General features: G+C 36.9%; 1 protein-coding gene across 12 annotated transcripts in view; it reads right to left on the minus strand.

Annotated features, from left to right (window-relative positions):
- Nucleotides 1–14900, minus strand: part of NEK1 (NIMA related kinase 1) — a 251489-nt gene that overhangs the window by 105097 nt on the left and 131492 nt on the right. For all 12 annotated transcript variants that reach the window (XM_048212192.2, XM_048212194.2, XM_044379262.3 and 9 more), the window contains 3 exons: nucleotides 5436–5567; nucleotides 3270–3335; nucleotides 2966–3194 (listed from right to left, as the gene is read on the minus strand). In XM_048212192.2, coding sequence (XP_048068149.2) covers nucleotides 2966–3194; nucleotides 3270–3335; nucleotides 5436–5567 — 427 coding nt within the window. The remainder of the gene's footprint in view (nucleotides 1–2965; nucleotides 3195–3269; nucleotides 3336–5435; nucleotides 5568–14900) is intronic.

A 14900-nucleotide genomic window follows, 5' to 3' on the forward strand; every position in this document is an offset into this window, starting at 1 on the left:
ACCAATATCTGCAATGAACTTTAAACTGCATGAAAAAATAAGATTCACTAATTGTTGGATAGAAGGGTGGACAGATATATGATCAAGCAAGCACAGTAAAATATTACTGGTATACTCTCAATGGAGAGTATATGGCGTGCACTGTGAAATTACTTCAATTTTGCCATGTTTGAAATCTTTCATAATAAAATGCTGAGAAACAGCCATCAGAAAGGATGAATATCCACCATTTGCATCGACATGGATGGAACTGGAGGGTAATTATGCTAAGTGAAATAAGTCAAGCAGAGAAAGACAATTATCATATGGTTTCACTCATATGTGGAACATAAGAAATAGTGCGGAGGACCACAGGGGAAGGGAGGGAAAACTGAATGGGAAGAAATCAGAGAGGGAGACAAACCATGAGAGACTCTGGACTCTGGGAACCAAACTGGGGGTTACAGAAGGGAGGGAGGGGTGGGAAGATGGGGTAACCAGGTGATGGGTATTAGGGAGGGCACGTGTTGGGATAAACACTGGTGTTATACACAACTAATGAATCGTTGAAAACTACATAAAAAACTAATGATGTACTATATGCTGGCTAACTGAACATAATAAAAAAAATAAAATATTGAGAAAAGTAAATCATGTATGATCATACAATGGACTATAATAGCTATAAAAGAGATAAAGGGAATTTTTTAATGTAGTGATATGAAAAGATTTATAAAATACACTTATATGTAAAATAAATACAATAAATGATATATAACATATAATGTAACATAAAGGTATAAAATATGTGTCTTTATTCATACACACACACACACACACACACACACACACACACACACAGGAAGGAGCTCAGAGGGATAAACAATAAACTATATCAGTGGTTACCTGGTAACAAGGATGGAAATGGAGTATATGTTGAGGTGGAGAGAAATTTTATACATTGTTTATATCATATAAAAACTTACCACATAAATATATTGCATACTTACATTAAACATGATTTTTGAACTCATGAGATGAAGTAGTGTTCATATAACAGTATTAGTCTCATGCTAATTTTCCATATAAAAGTGCTTTTAATAAGGTAATAAGGTGTCTCAAATGTCCTCATATATTTGTCTGAGATAGGCCTATCTGATCATTCAAAATTACCCAATTCTTGTGTTTCTGGTCTGCATATGACCTTTCTTCCTACTTTTAAAGAAAACATGGCAGGAATTTTTTCATCTTATATTAAAACTTACTTGCATCTCTCTACCTTTGCCCTCCATCCCATCCTGTCACACTGGTGATAGTTTATTGCCTCAGAGGTGCTCTAAATCATTTACAGCCCCATCACCTGAGAGGTCTCAACATCAGTTGTGTTTATCATCATGTTTATGTAATTAATGACCACTTTTCATGCATAAAATCTGTGCTACATGATAGGGAACCCAAAACATGCAGTGCAACTCTAACGAGAGAAGACAGATGATCTCATGGGAGATGGCTACTGATTAATAACCAACACAAATACAACACAGATACTGGAATTATCTAACAAAAATTTTAAAAGTTATTACAAAAATTTTCCAGGAAACAATCATGAACACTCTTTATAGCAATGAAAAACAGAAAAGTCTGAGCAAATAGAAGATATTAAAGAAATTTTAAGAAATTCAAATTTCAGTAACCCTAAATAAAATTTTACTGGAAACACCGCCATGCTAATACATTTGCATATCATCTATTGCTACTTTTAAACTATAGTGACAGAGTAGAGAAGTTCCAACAGAGTCCTTAAGGCCTGCAAAGCCTAAAATAATTACTGTCTGGCATTCACAGAAAACATTTGCTAACCCTTGTTTTCAAAGAGTATTCTCTGCACTTAGAGTAAGTTCAGACTGTTTGAGAGAGCCAGCGTATAGTACCCTTCACGATATGGTCCTGCTTACCTCTTTGAAGGCTTACTTGCCATTCTTTGTCTTGACTTCTGAATTTTAGCCATCCATGCTGAATTATACCAAGTTCCCTGAATTTTACACACTCTCTCACCTGGGTCCTGGTTATTCTATGCCTAAAACACTTGGCTTGGTTTTTGGTTTAGTTAACTACTTACTTCTTGGTTCATCCCTTTTTTAAGAAATCATTTCCTTGGCTTCCCCAAGACTGATTTATGTCCTAACAGATATTCTTACAGTAGCCTATGATAATTTCTAGTATATTCCTTTTCAATTACAATTGCCTCTATACTTGTCTCCCTTTCCACCAGGCCCAAAGCTCCTTAAGGGGAGGGACTATGTCTTAACCATTATTGCATCTTCATTGCTGAGGAATGTGTGGCATTTAATGGGATGCAAAAAGAACTGCTGAATAAGTAAACAAAATAAAAGACACCACAGGTTAGAGTCTTTGAGCTTTTCTCCAATGTAAGGAAGAATTCTACGAAGATAGTCCATTAAAAAAATTACTTAAAACTATATTTAGTTGGTTGACAATCAGACTTGTCCTTTCAGAATGTAAGCTCCACAAAAGCACATGTTTTTATTTATAATTGTATCTCCCTCTGGTGCACTGGATAATGCAAAAATGCTCAATAATTATTGCTGAATAAATAAATCATTAAGCGAGATCTATTCCATACCCCTGGCTACATACCTAAGGGACCTTTCTAAGATTCTGTCATAGTTTGCTACCTTGGTTCTCATCACGAATTATTCCTGGTAACAGATCAGACTAATACAATTGATAGAAAGAGCTAAAGTAATATAATTTAAATATATATCATTAGTTCCCTCTCTCATACCACACAGTTTTGTAATAAAAATCCTTGCTATTCTTAAGGTTGAATAGTCTTATCCATTCTTTACATACAAAGAAATTTTTCCAGCCTCTCTCAATCCAAGTGTTCTTTCTTTCCAAGTACCCAGTCTAGAAGTTTACATGTGTGTTAGACCAACACAGAATATTAACATTTTATACATACTTTCAGTTTCAGAGAAGGATGTGTCCAATGTTAACTCATCCAAAGGAATCACAAGTTGACCTCCTGCCTCCCATTTCTTGCGATCAGATGAAACCGATTTTTCTTTTTCACGCTCTTTGGCATCTTCATTAACAACTATCTCACATGTATCAGAGTGACATTGCTTTCCTTTTTCATCTTCTTGAGCTTTAAGATTTTGATTTAATCTACGTAGTATTTCTCGCTTACTCTGAAACAGTTAAAGTGTTATATTTTAACATGCATACAAGTAAAATGATTGACAGAGTTTGAAAACTGTACTTACTGAAATAGCATTGTTAGTCTTCTGAATGTCTTCTGAGGTTTCCTGGGTATCAGTTAAACTTCTGTCCTATAAATACAGAGAGTTACAGAGTAAGAAATGTTATTTTAAATGTCTACCTTAAAAACTTTCGTATTTTTGTTACTTTTTGTTTTTCATTAAATTGCTCCTTGTGAATTTTTTTATCCCTGTAAAATGTTAACATAGCTTCCTTCATTATCGGAAATGAGAAATAGTTACATATAATCGATAGACTTAATAGTAGAAGGGCCAATTCTCAATTATTTATTTTTAGATTACTGATCACATATTTAACTATGTCCTCCTCCTTTCTGGCATCTGATTTTTGGTAATTTTAGGTCAATGGTAGAAATGAAAAGAAAATTAACTCATATAACCCCCCCTCCATTTTTTTTAGGGAGAGAGTGTGTGCATGCACACAAGGAAGGGGAGGAGGGAGAGAGAGAATCTTAAGCAGGCTCCACACCCAGCCCAGAGACCAACGGGGGGCTCAATCTTACCACCCTGAGATCATGACCTGAGCTGAAATCAAGAGTTAGACACCTAACCAACTGATTATTCATATACTCTCTTAATTAAAGCTAGGGAGTTTTGGTGGATAAAGTAATTCAGGCTAGGCTGTGTTACTTTGAAGCTGTCTTTATGTTTCATGCATATATATTCCTATTAAGCCATACTACCAAACATAATTGAGAACTGGCTTCTCTTCATAAGCAAAGAGAATAAAAATAAGTTCTGAGTCCTTTATACCAACAATAATATAAAGTCTGTCTTTTGATTAGTACAATCATAGTGATCTAGACCGAGAATTTTTAAACACATGAAAAGAAGAAATTAGTTATGAAAGCTATGGAAGCAAAAGTATCTGAAAGATGCAAAGTAAGAAAGAGCATTTTTCAAAGTTTTAAGTAAGCAGTATTTACCAAGATAACACATAAAGAAAAACCATTTCATTATATAGATTACCTCAAATTTTGTAATATTTGAGGAAAATACAAAAGAGTATAGTGGTCAGTGTAAAGTAATACACGTAAATGAGACAAAGAGCATTTTACCCAATAAAGTAGTCAGGAATTAGCAGTCGCTACAACCAGAGAGATGAACAGCTAGTTGAGATGTGAGACTGGGTACCAGGAAGGAAACCACACAGTGGTATCTAAAGTTGAAGTGAACAATGCAGCACACGCAAAATCGTTATCAGAAAGAAAAGGAGACTAAACCTACTTGAAGAACAATAGTTTCATACATGAAGTTCTTGACAGTGACCAAGAAACTTGTGTTTTCCTACTGAGTCTTATTTTCAAGATAAACACAAAGGCTATAAAAAAATTCGTGTATCAGTAACATCAATGTTGTCTGCAAAAACATAATGAAACTCAGCAATTAAAAGGCAGAGACATTAATTAAAAAGACAAGAGAAAATCAAGTTAATGTGTTATGTAATTCAGTAGACTTTTTCCCTTCTGTGTGTTAAATTCTAGGCTGAAATTCCGTATCATGAGCCTATTTCCTTTAATCCCAGAACAGAGTTTTCACATTTTAGATGAACACCTGACACATACTTCTAAGTTTAAACTTTTTAATGCCCACAATTCTTTGTTCCAGTATTCATATAGCATGACAGAGATTTGTAAGTAGAAGGTAAAAGAAATAATTGGTGGATTAAGTGTAATTATATTAAATCTTCTGAAATTTGTTATGACAAAAATTTAAAAATAAATGTAAACATGTCTTGGACTTTATTCCTAAAGTTAATTAATTTAAGTACCAAAGAGACATTATTTAAATAAAAAATGAATCTTTGTTAAAAAAAAAAGGAACCTTTGTTAATTGTGAGGGCTGGGGTATAAAAATGTTTGTTGCATTATTTTAGTACATTTCTGTATATATTTCATTTGTTCAATATTCTTTTAAAGTATAAATGAGAGACAATCAGTTATATCTATTTTTATGTATTAGGTTGTCCTAGATATAAACCTATGAGCAGTGAGGCTCCAATACTCACAGTAAACCATACATAAAAATATTAAGAAGTTATTTTATTTTCCCTAGAAAAATTTAATACATTAGGAATTAATGTAATTTCATTAAATTTAATCCTTTTAACAAACTTTCACTTTGAGGAGTTCCAAATTTTAGGTAACTTACCATACCCACTTCTTTTAAAGCTGAAGTCACAGAAATAACAGATCTCATCTGTTGCTTCAATGGAGAGCCACCTGCTTCATGTTGTCCCAAAGGTGGAGACATATCAGAATTCTTTACTCCTTTGGCCACCAACTATAACACAGAATTTAAATACATTTGCAAATTTATAGTTGTATGAAGAGATAAAAACGGTTTTTTCATTTCTCAATTTTTATTGTGCAAGACAATGTGCTAGGTCTGAGGAAAGATCAGAAGAGAGAGAAACATCTCTGGCCTCAGATGTAAACATAATCATGTCTCATGTAGTACTAAACAACTCCTTTCCATTGCATTAACAATGTTTCATAAAATAACCTTTAAAAAATCCTGACTTGTAAAAGATTAAGACATCAGTCCCTTCACTTTAATTTTAATTCATTATAACATTTGATGGGAAAAAATATTTTACTTATTAATTTTATACCTCAAAAAAGAAATGCTTGTGTAAATTCTAAAAGTTTGGTACAATCTTCTTAAAGTTTGAACATCAATCACCCAACATAAGAACGCTCATTATAAAAATGTCAACATAATGGAAGAATGGAAGAAATGGAAGAATGGAAGAAATGGAAGGTGCAGGTAACAAGATTTTAACTTCACTAAAAATATCACTTACTGTAATCATATATTTGTTCATCTTTATCTTACCATTTAGACTCTAAACTATATGAAATAAGATACTGAACCATTAATAAATGTAAGGAAATGGCATTTACAGGTATGTTCATAGTGACATGGCAGCAAATATGCTATCTCTCTCTCTCCTTCAAACCAGTAAACAAAAATTTCTGGTGAGTATACATTTCAAATGCAACATTTACGGAACACCTTGTAAATATAAGTTAGCAATACAATTATAATATCTAGTCTTCTGGACTCTCATTTTATACTAATAGCCATGTTGTTCAAAAGAAGATGGCAATAACAAACACAATATTGAAGAACAAAGTTCAAGAAATGATTCTACCCAACCTCTTCAAGTCTTACTGTAAAGCTACAGTAATCAAGACAGTGTGGCATTGGTGAAAGAATAGACAAATAGAACAATGGAACAGAATATAGCTCAGAAACAGACCCACACAAATACAGTCAAACGAACTTTATCAAAGGAGCTAAGGCAACTCAATGGAGAAAGGATAGTCTTTACAACAAATGGTGCTGGAACATCTGGACATCCCAGCCCCGCCCCCCAACAAAAGGGGGGGATCTAAACAGAGACTTTACACCCTTCACAAAAATTAACTCAAACTTCATTATAGACCTAAATGTAAAATGCAAAACTATAAAACTCCCAGAAGGTAACACAGGAGAAAACCCAGATGATTTTGGGTTTGGCAAGACTTTTTAGATACAACACCAAAGGTACAATCATGAAAGACAGAATTAATAAGCTGGACTTCAATGAAATTCAAAACATTTGCTCTGTGAAAGACAATGTCAAGAGAATAAGACAAGCCACAGACTTGGAGAATATACTTGCAAAAGACATAAAGACTTAAAGTACCATTAACCAAAATACACAAAAAGCTCTTAAAACTCAACAATAAAAAAACAAACCACCCAATTAAAAAAATGTACTAACGATCTGAACAGACACCTCACCAAAGACATATATGGATGGCAAATAGGCATATGAAAAGATGCTCCATATCATATGTCATTTGGGAACTGCAAATTAAAATAACGTGATACTACTACATATCTACTACAATGACTAAAATCCAAACCACTGAAGCACCAAATGCTGCTGAGGATGTGGAGCAACCAGAACTCTCATTAATGTCTGATGGTAATTCAAATGGTACAATGGTTTGGAAGACCATTTGGCAGTTTCTTACAAAACTAAACATACTTTTACCATGTGACCCAACAATCACACCCCTTGGTATTTACCCAAAGGAGCTGAAAACTTACATTCACACAAAAACCTGTACACAGATGTTTATAGCAGTTTTATCCATAATTACCAAAACCTGGAAGCAACCAAGTAGTTACCTTCACTAACTACACAGATTTTTTAAAAAACCGGTACATACATGCTAAAAAGAAATGAGTTATTGAGCCACACAATGTCACAGAGGGCTCTTAAATGCATATTACCAAACAAAAAAAGTCAATCTGAAAAGGCTACATACTGTATGATTCCAATCATATGACATTCTGGAATAGGCAAAACTATGGAGACAAAAAGATCAGTTGGGGCACCTGGGTGACTCAGTTGGTTAAGTGTCTAACTTCGGCTTAGGTCATGATCTCAGGGTCCTGGGATCGAGACCCCATGTCAGGCTTCACACTCAGTGGGGAGTCTGTTTCTCCCTCTCCCTCTGCCCCTAACCCTGCTCATGCACGCACTCTCGCTCTTTCTCTCTCTTTCAAATAAATAAATAAAATCTTAAAAAAAAAAAAACAATAAAAAGATCAGTGGTTGCCAGAGGAGTGGTAGGAGAAATGAACAGGCAGAGCACAGAGAATTTTTAGGACAGCGAAAATACTCTGTATGATATTATAATGATGGATACACGTCATTATACATTTGTCCAAACCTACAAAATATACAGCACCAACAGTGAACTGTAATACAAACTATAGACTTTGAATGATGATATGTAAATATAGGTTCATCAATTGTAACAATGTACAACTCTGGTGAAGGATGCTGATTAATGGGAGAGTCTATGTATGTGTGGGGGCAGGGGATGTATAAGAAATCTGTATCTTCCTCTCAATTTTGCTGTGAACATAAACTACTCTAAAAAAATTAAGTCTTCATACAAAAAAAGACAGAAACATTGTTCTAATCCATGGTTCAGCACCTCTGAAAAAGTATACTGATATTTAAGATGTTATTATAAATAACTTAAAAAATCTAAACCTAACACAACTGAGTATTATCTCCTTGAAAGATTACATAGAAATATTCTGAACCTTTAAGATGGTCTTATTTCATACAGGATATTCAAAAAAGGTATAAATTCTGAGAAAATAAAAACAAGTTCCAAGCGGTTCTGAAGAAATAGCAGCATTCTTAAAAAAGTATGCTATTTCTCTAGACGATTATTTTGAAAGAAACAAATTAATCTGGATTTACAAATTCTATCATTTTATTTAAATCAATAAATATTTCTCTAACCATGTATCATATGTATCCACTGTATAATCAAGTGAATGTTTAAATTCACTAAAAGAAATTATTTCTTTTCTTTTCTTTTTTTTTTTTAGAGAGAGAGAGAGCTTGCATGTGTATGAGCAGAAAGGGAGGGGGAGAGGGAGAGGGAGAGAGAGAGAATCTTAAGCAGGCTCCACGCCCAGTGTGGAACGTGACACAGGGCTCCATCTTACAACTGTGAGATCATGACCTGAGCCAAAATTTAGAGTGAGTCGTTTAACTAACTGAGCCACCCAGGCACCCTGATTTCTGTTATTTTAATAAATAAATCTGATGTGATTTTTGTGAGAAAACAAATATACAATATTTGATAAAATGAATCAACATATTCAAAGATGTTTTAAGTGCCAAGCACAGTGCCAAATAATGGATATCCAAATTGAATGATACATGATAACTATGTGAGGTGACAGATGTATTAACCAGACTTATTGTGGTAATCATTTCACAATACATATATATATATCAAGTCATCATGTTGTATATCATATACTTACACAATGTTATTTGGCAATTATCTCTCAGTAAAGTTGGAAAAAAAACCCTAATATGTTGTAGACCAGAACTAACTATAATAATTTTCAAACAAACAAAAGACAAAACCAAAACAAAATAGATCATAAAATGTTTTCCCTCAAAAGATTACAAACTATAAGAGAAAGGGAAACATAAATCAATCAGTATGTTACAGAGAAATAAAAGTAGATAGATGTGTGCTAAATGGTCTGGGGAAAAACAAACGAAATAAAATGAGAAAAGAACTGTGTAAAGCCAGGAGGGGAGATGGTGACAGCGGCCTTTGTAGGGCAGCCAGTTTGAAGAGCCATTCATTGTTTAAGGAGGTCATAAAAATACAGTTAAGATAGGACAGTTCTACACTCAAATCCCCAAACTCTCACTAGTCCTGAGATTTTCCATTGTTTCTTATCCTCTCTGAACTTCAAACTTCTTCTCTTTAAATTGGGAATACCGTACTCATCGTCTCCTTACTGTAGGGATTAAATATGATAATTTATGTAAAGTGCGCAGTTGTGTTCCTAATAAACAGCAGTAATTATAGTTCAGCAAACATTTATTTAGTTTCTATTAAATAAGGTTATTTGGCTTAAACACTAGAAGTCTGATTTTAGACCCTGACAAAATGAAGGAACTGGCTTTGCTCAAAGCCAGTTTCTAATCTCTAGAATGCAGAATAAAAACAAAAACCTCCCATCTGTGCATAATCAGAATTTAAAGTTTTTGCATGGCAAAAGGTTTTATGACACAAAAGTCAGTAAGAAGCAGAAACCTGAAAGACAAATACTTGGCATTATAAATTTAAAAAAACCTATGATTTTTAAAGAACGATCAAAAGAGTAATTTAATTGTATAAATAAACAGGAGAGATGATATGAATTTAACCGATTTTGCTAAAGAATAATACCAACTGCCTTTCTCGGCCTATGACATAATTTTTATTTATGCTTCTGAAGATGATCTCAAAGTCATTTCCAAAATAACTGGGCAGATGCTTATAATAGGAACCTTAAGGAAACTCTTGAAAGAAAAAAGTCACCTAGGAGGGAGTTAAGATGGCGGAGGAGTAGGAGACACCGTTTTCAGCCAGTCCTCCGAGTCGAGCTGGATAGGTACCAGACCAGCCTAAACAACCACGGAACCAGCCTGAGACGCAGGAAGACGCATCTGGATCTCTACAAATGAACATCTCCAGCGCTGAGTATTGAGGTACGAAGCGGGGAGCCATGAAACTGTGCACAGATATCGGAAGATAAACGGAAGGGGGAGGGAGCCGCTGTGTTCAGGCGCCGGGAAGTGGTAGCCACTTGCACGGGAGAGCGGGCGGGGCTCGCGGACGGCACCCGCAAAACAGCAGACTGAGACCGAGACCGTGAGCCGGGTGCGCGCGCCACCAGGCATCTCGCGGAACACCGGAATCCCGGTGCGCTCACTGGATCCAGACTGAGACCGGGAGATCCGGGAGCGCGCGCGGGGCGGCTGGCGGCTGGCGGCATTAGAAACACAAAGGACAGAGACGCGCCGGCCCTGGAAGTGAGGGCTGGGACCCCAGGTGTGGGGCGCACATCCCGGACGCTGCAGGGTTGAGCAGCACCAACAGAAACAGAGTTAAAGTGGCCAGAACATTAGTAGAGAACGGGCCGCAATCCCTCTGTTCTGTGACAGAGGCTGAAATTCGGCCGCTGCTGCTCTGACTCTCAGAAGAGGCACAGCAAACCGCCAGGGAAAGCCGCCAGAGAACAAAAGCCTGGAAATACCGGCTCAGAGAGTGCCCATCCCCATCCCCCCTCGCAGGGGACACGGAGACTCTACCCAAACAGGGCTGCCTGAGTATCGGCGCGGCAGGCCCCTCCCCCAGAACACAGAAGGCAGGCTGAAAAATCAAGAAGCCCACAACCCGGGTGCCGGGGTGGCGCAGTCATTAAGCGCCTGCCTTCGGCTTAGGGCGTGATCCCGGCGTTCCGGAAAGGAGTCCCTCATCGGGCTCCTCCACTGGGAGCCTGCTTCTTCCTCTCCCACTCCCCTGCTTCTGTTCCCTCTCTCGCTGGTTGGCTGCCACATAAATAAATAAATAAAATCTTTAAAGAAGAAGCCCACATCCCTAAGATCCCTATAAAACAAGGGGCACGGCCTGGGACCCAGTCAATAATTTGGGCTCTGGAAACCCCGCAACCTCTCTTCATCAGAATGACAAGAAGGAGAAGCCCCCCCCAGCAAAGAAAAGACAGTGATTCTGTGGCCTCTGCCACAGAAATAATGGATATGGATGTAACCAAATTATCAGAAATGGAATTCAGAGTAACAATGGTCAAAATGATGAGTAGAATTGAAAAAACTATCAACGAAAAGGTTACTGAGAATATAGAATCCCTAAGGACAGAAATGAGCGAACCTGACAGAAATTAAAAATTCTATGAGCCAAATGCAGGCAAAACTAGAGGCTCTGACGGCCAGGGTCGCAGAAGCAGAGGAACGGGTTAGTGAATTGGAGGATGGGTTAATAGAGGAAAAAATGTAAATAGAAGATGGTCTTAAAAAAATCCACGCCCACGAATGTAGGTTACGGGAGATTACTGACTCAATGAAACGATCCAATGTTAGAATCATCGGCATCCCCGAGGGGGTGGAGAAAAACAGAGGTCTAGAAGAGATATTTGAACAAATTGTAGCTGAAAACTTCCCTAATCTAGCAAGGGAAACAAACATTCGTGTCCAAGAGGCAGAGAGGACCCCTCCCAAGCTCAACCATGACAAACCTACGCCACGTCATGTCATAGTGCAGTTCGCAAATATTAGATGCAAGGATACAGTATTGAAAGCGGCCAGGGCAAAGAAATTTCTCACGTACCAAGGCAAAAGCATCAGAATTACGTCAGACCTGTCTACACAGACCTGGAATGAGAGAAGGGTTGGGGGAGCATATTTAAAGCTCTTTCAGAGAAAAACATGCAGCCAAGGATCCTTTATCCAGCAAGGCTGTCATTCAGAATTGATGGAGAAATAAAGACATTTCAGAATCGCCAGTCACTAACCAATTTTGTAACCACGAAACCAGCCCTACAGGAGATATTACGGGGGGTTCTATAAAAGTAAAAAGGCCCCAAGAGTGATACAGAACAGAAAGTCACAGCCAATACAAAAAAGACTTTACTGGCAACATGGCAACATTAAAATCATATCTCTCAGTAATCAGTCTTAATGTAAATGGTTTGAACCATCCCATAAAACGCCACAGGGTTGCAGATTGGATAAAAAGAAATGACCCATCCATTTGCTGTCTACAAGAGACTCATTTCAAACCCAAAGATGCATTCAGACTGAGAGTAAGGGGATGGAGTACCATCTTTCACGCAAATGGACCTCAAAGGAAAGCTGGGGTAGCAATTCTCATATCAGATAAATTGGATTTTAAACTACAGACTATAGTTAGAGATGCAGAAGGGCACTATATTATTCTTAAGGGAAGTATTCAACAAGTGGATATGACAATTATAAATATATATGCCCCCAACAGGGGAGCAGCAAGATACACAAGCCAACTCTTAACCAGAATAAAGAGACATATAAATAAAAATACATTAATAGTAGGGGACCTCAACACTCCACTATCAGAAATAGACAGAACACCCTGGCAAAAACTAAGCAAAGAATCAAAGGCTTTGAATGCCATACTCGACGAGTTGGACCTCATAGATATATATAGAACACTACACCCCAGAACCAAAGAATACACATTCTATTCTAATGCCCATGGAACATTCTCAAGAATAGACCATGTTCTGGGACACAAAACAGGTCTCAACCGATACCAAAAGATTGAAATTATCCCCTGCATATTCTCAGACCACAACGCTCTGAAATTGGAACTCAACCACAAGGAAAAATTTGGAAGAAACTCAAACACTTGGAGACTAAGAACCATCCTGCTCAGGAATGACTCGATAAACCAGGAAATCAAAAATCAAATTAAACAATTTATGGAGACCAATGAGAATGAAAATACAACAGTCCAAAACCTATGGGATACTGCAAAGGCAGTCCTAAGGGGGAAATACATTGCCATCCAAGCCTCACTCAAAAGAATAGAAAAATCTAAAATGCAGTTTTTATATTCTCACCTCAAGAAGCTGGAACAGCAACAGAGGGACAGGCCTAATCCACACATGAGGAAGCAGTTGACCAAAATTAGAGCTGAAATCAATCAAGCAGAAACCAGAAGTACAGTAGAGCAGATCAACAGGACTAGAAGCTGGTTCTTTGAGAGAATCAATAAAATTGACAGACCACTGGCAAGACTTATCCAAAAGAAAAGAGAAAGGACCCAGATTATTAAAATTATGAATGAAAAAGGAGAGGTCACGACGAGCACCATTGAAATTGGAAGGATTATTAGAAATTTTTATCAACAGCTATATGCCAATAAACTAAGCAATCTGGAAGAGATGGAATCCTTCCTGGAAACCTATAAACTACCAAGATTGAAACCGGAAGAAATTGATTCCTTAAACAGGCCAATTACTTATGAAGAAATTGAGTCAGTGATAAACAACCTTCCAAATAACAAAACTCCAGGCCCGGACGGTTTTCCTGGGGAATTCTACCAAACATTCAAAGAAGAAATAATACCTATTCTCCTAAAGCTATTTCAAAAAATAGAAACAGAAGGAAAGCTACCAAACTCATTCTATGAGGCCAATATTACCTTGATCCCCAAACCAGGAAAAGACCCCATCACAAAGGAGAATTACAGACCGATTTCCCTAATGAATATGGACGCCAAAATCCTCAACAAGATACTTGCTAACAGAATCCAACAGTACATTAAAAGGATTATCCATCACGATCAAGTGGGATTCATACCTGGGATGCAAGCGTGGTTCAATATTCGCAAATCAATCAGCGTGATACATCATATCAACAAGAAAAGACTCAGGAACCATATGATCCTCTCAATCGATGCCGAAAAAGCATTTGACAAAATACAGCATCCTTTCCTGATTAAAACCCTTCAGAGTGTAGGAATAGAAGGTACATTTCTCAATCTCATAAAAGCCATCTATGAAAAGCCTACTGCAAATATTATTCTCAATGGGGAAAAGCTGGAAGCCTTTCCCTTAAGATCAGGAACTCGACAAGGATGCCCACTCTCGCCACTATTATTCAACATAGTACTAGAAGTCCTTGCAACAGCAATCAGACGACAAAAAGGGATCAAAGGTATTCAAATTGGCAAAGAAGAAGTCAAAATGTCTCTCTTTGCAGATGACATGATACTCTATATGGAAAACCCAAAAGAAGCCACTCCCAAACTATTAGAAGTTATAGAGCAATTCAGTAACGTGGCAGGATACAAAATAAATGCTCAGAAATCAGTTGCATTTCTGTACACGAATAACGAGACCGAAGAAAGAGAAATTAGGGAATCCATCCCATTTACAATAGCACCAAAAACCATACGTTACCTTGGAATTAACTTAACCAGAGACGTAAAGGACCTATATTCTAGAAACTATAAATCACTCTTAAAAGACATTGAGGAAGACATAAAAAGATGGAAAGATATTCCATGCTCATGGATCGGAAGAATTAACGTAGTTAAAATGTCCATGCTACCCAGAGCAATCTACACTTTCAGTGCTATCCCGATCAAAATACCAAGGACATTTTTCAAAGAACTGGAACAAACAGTCCTTAAATTTGTATGGAAACAGAAAAGGCCCCGAATCTCCAAGGAACTGTTGAAA

Source organism: Ursus arctos, unplaced genomic scaffold (assembly GCF_023065955.2).
Source record: "Ursus arctos isolate Adak ecotype North America unplaced genomic scaffold, UrsArc2.0 scaffold_11, whole genome shotgun sequence".
In the NCBI taxonomy this organism is placed as follows: domain Eukaryota; kingdom Metazoa; phylum Chordata; class Mammalia; order Carnivora; family Ursidae; genus Ursus; species Ursus arctos.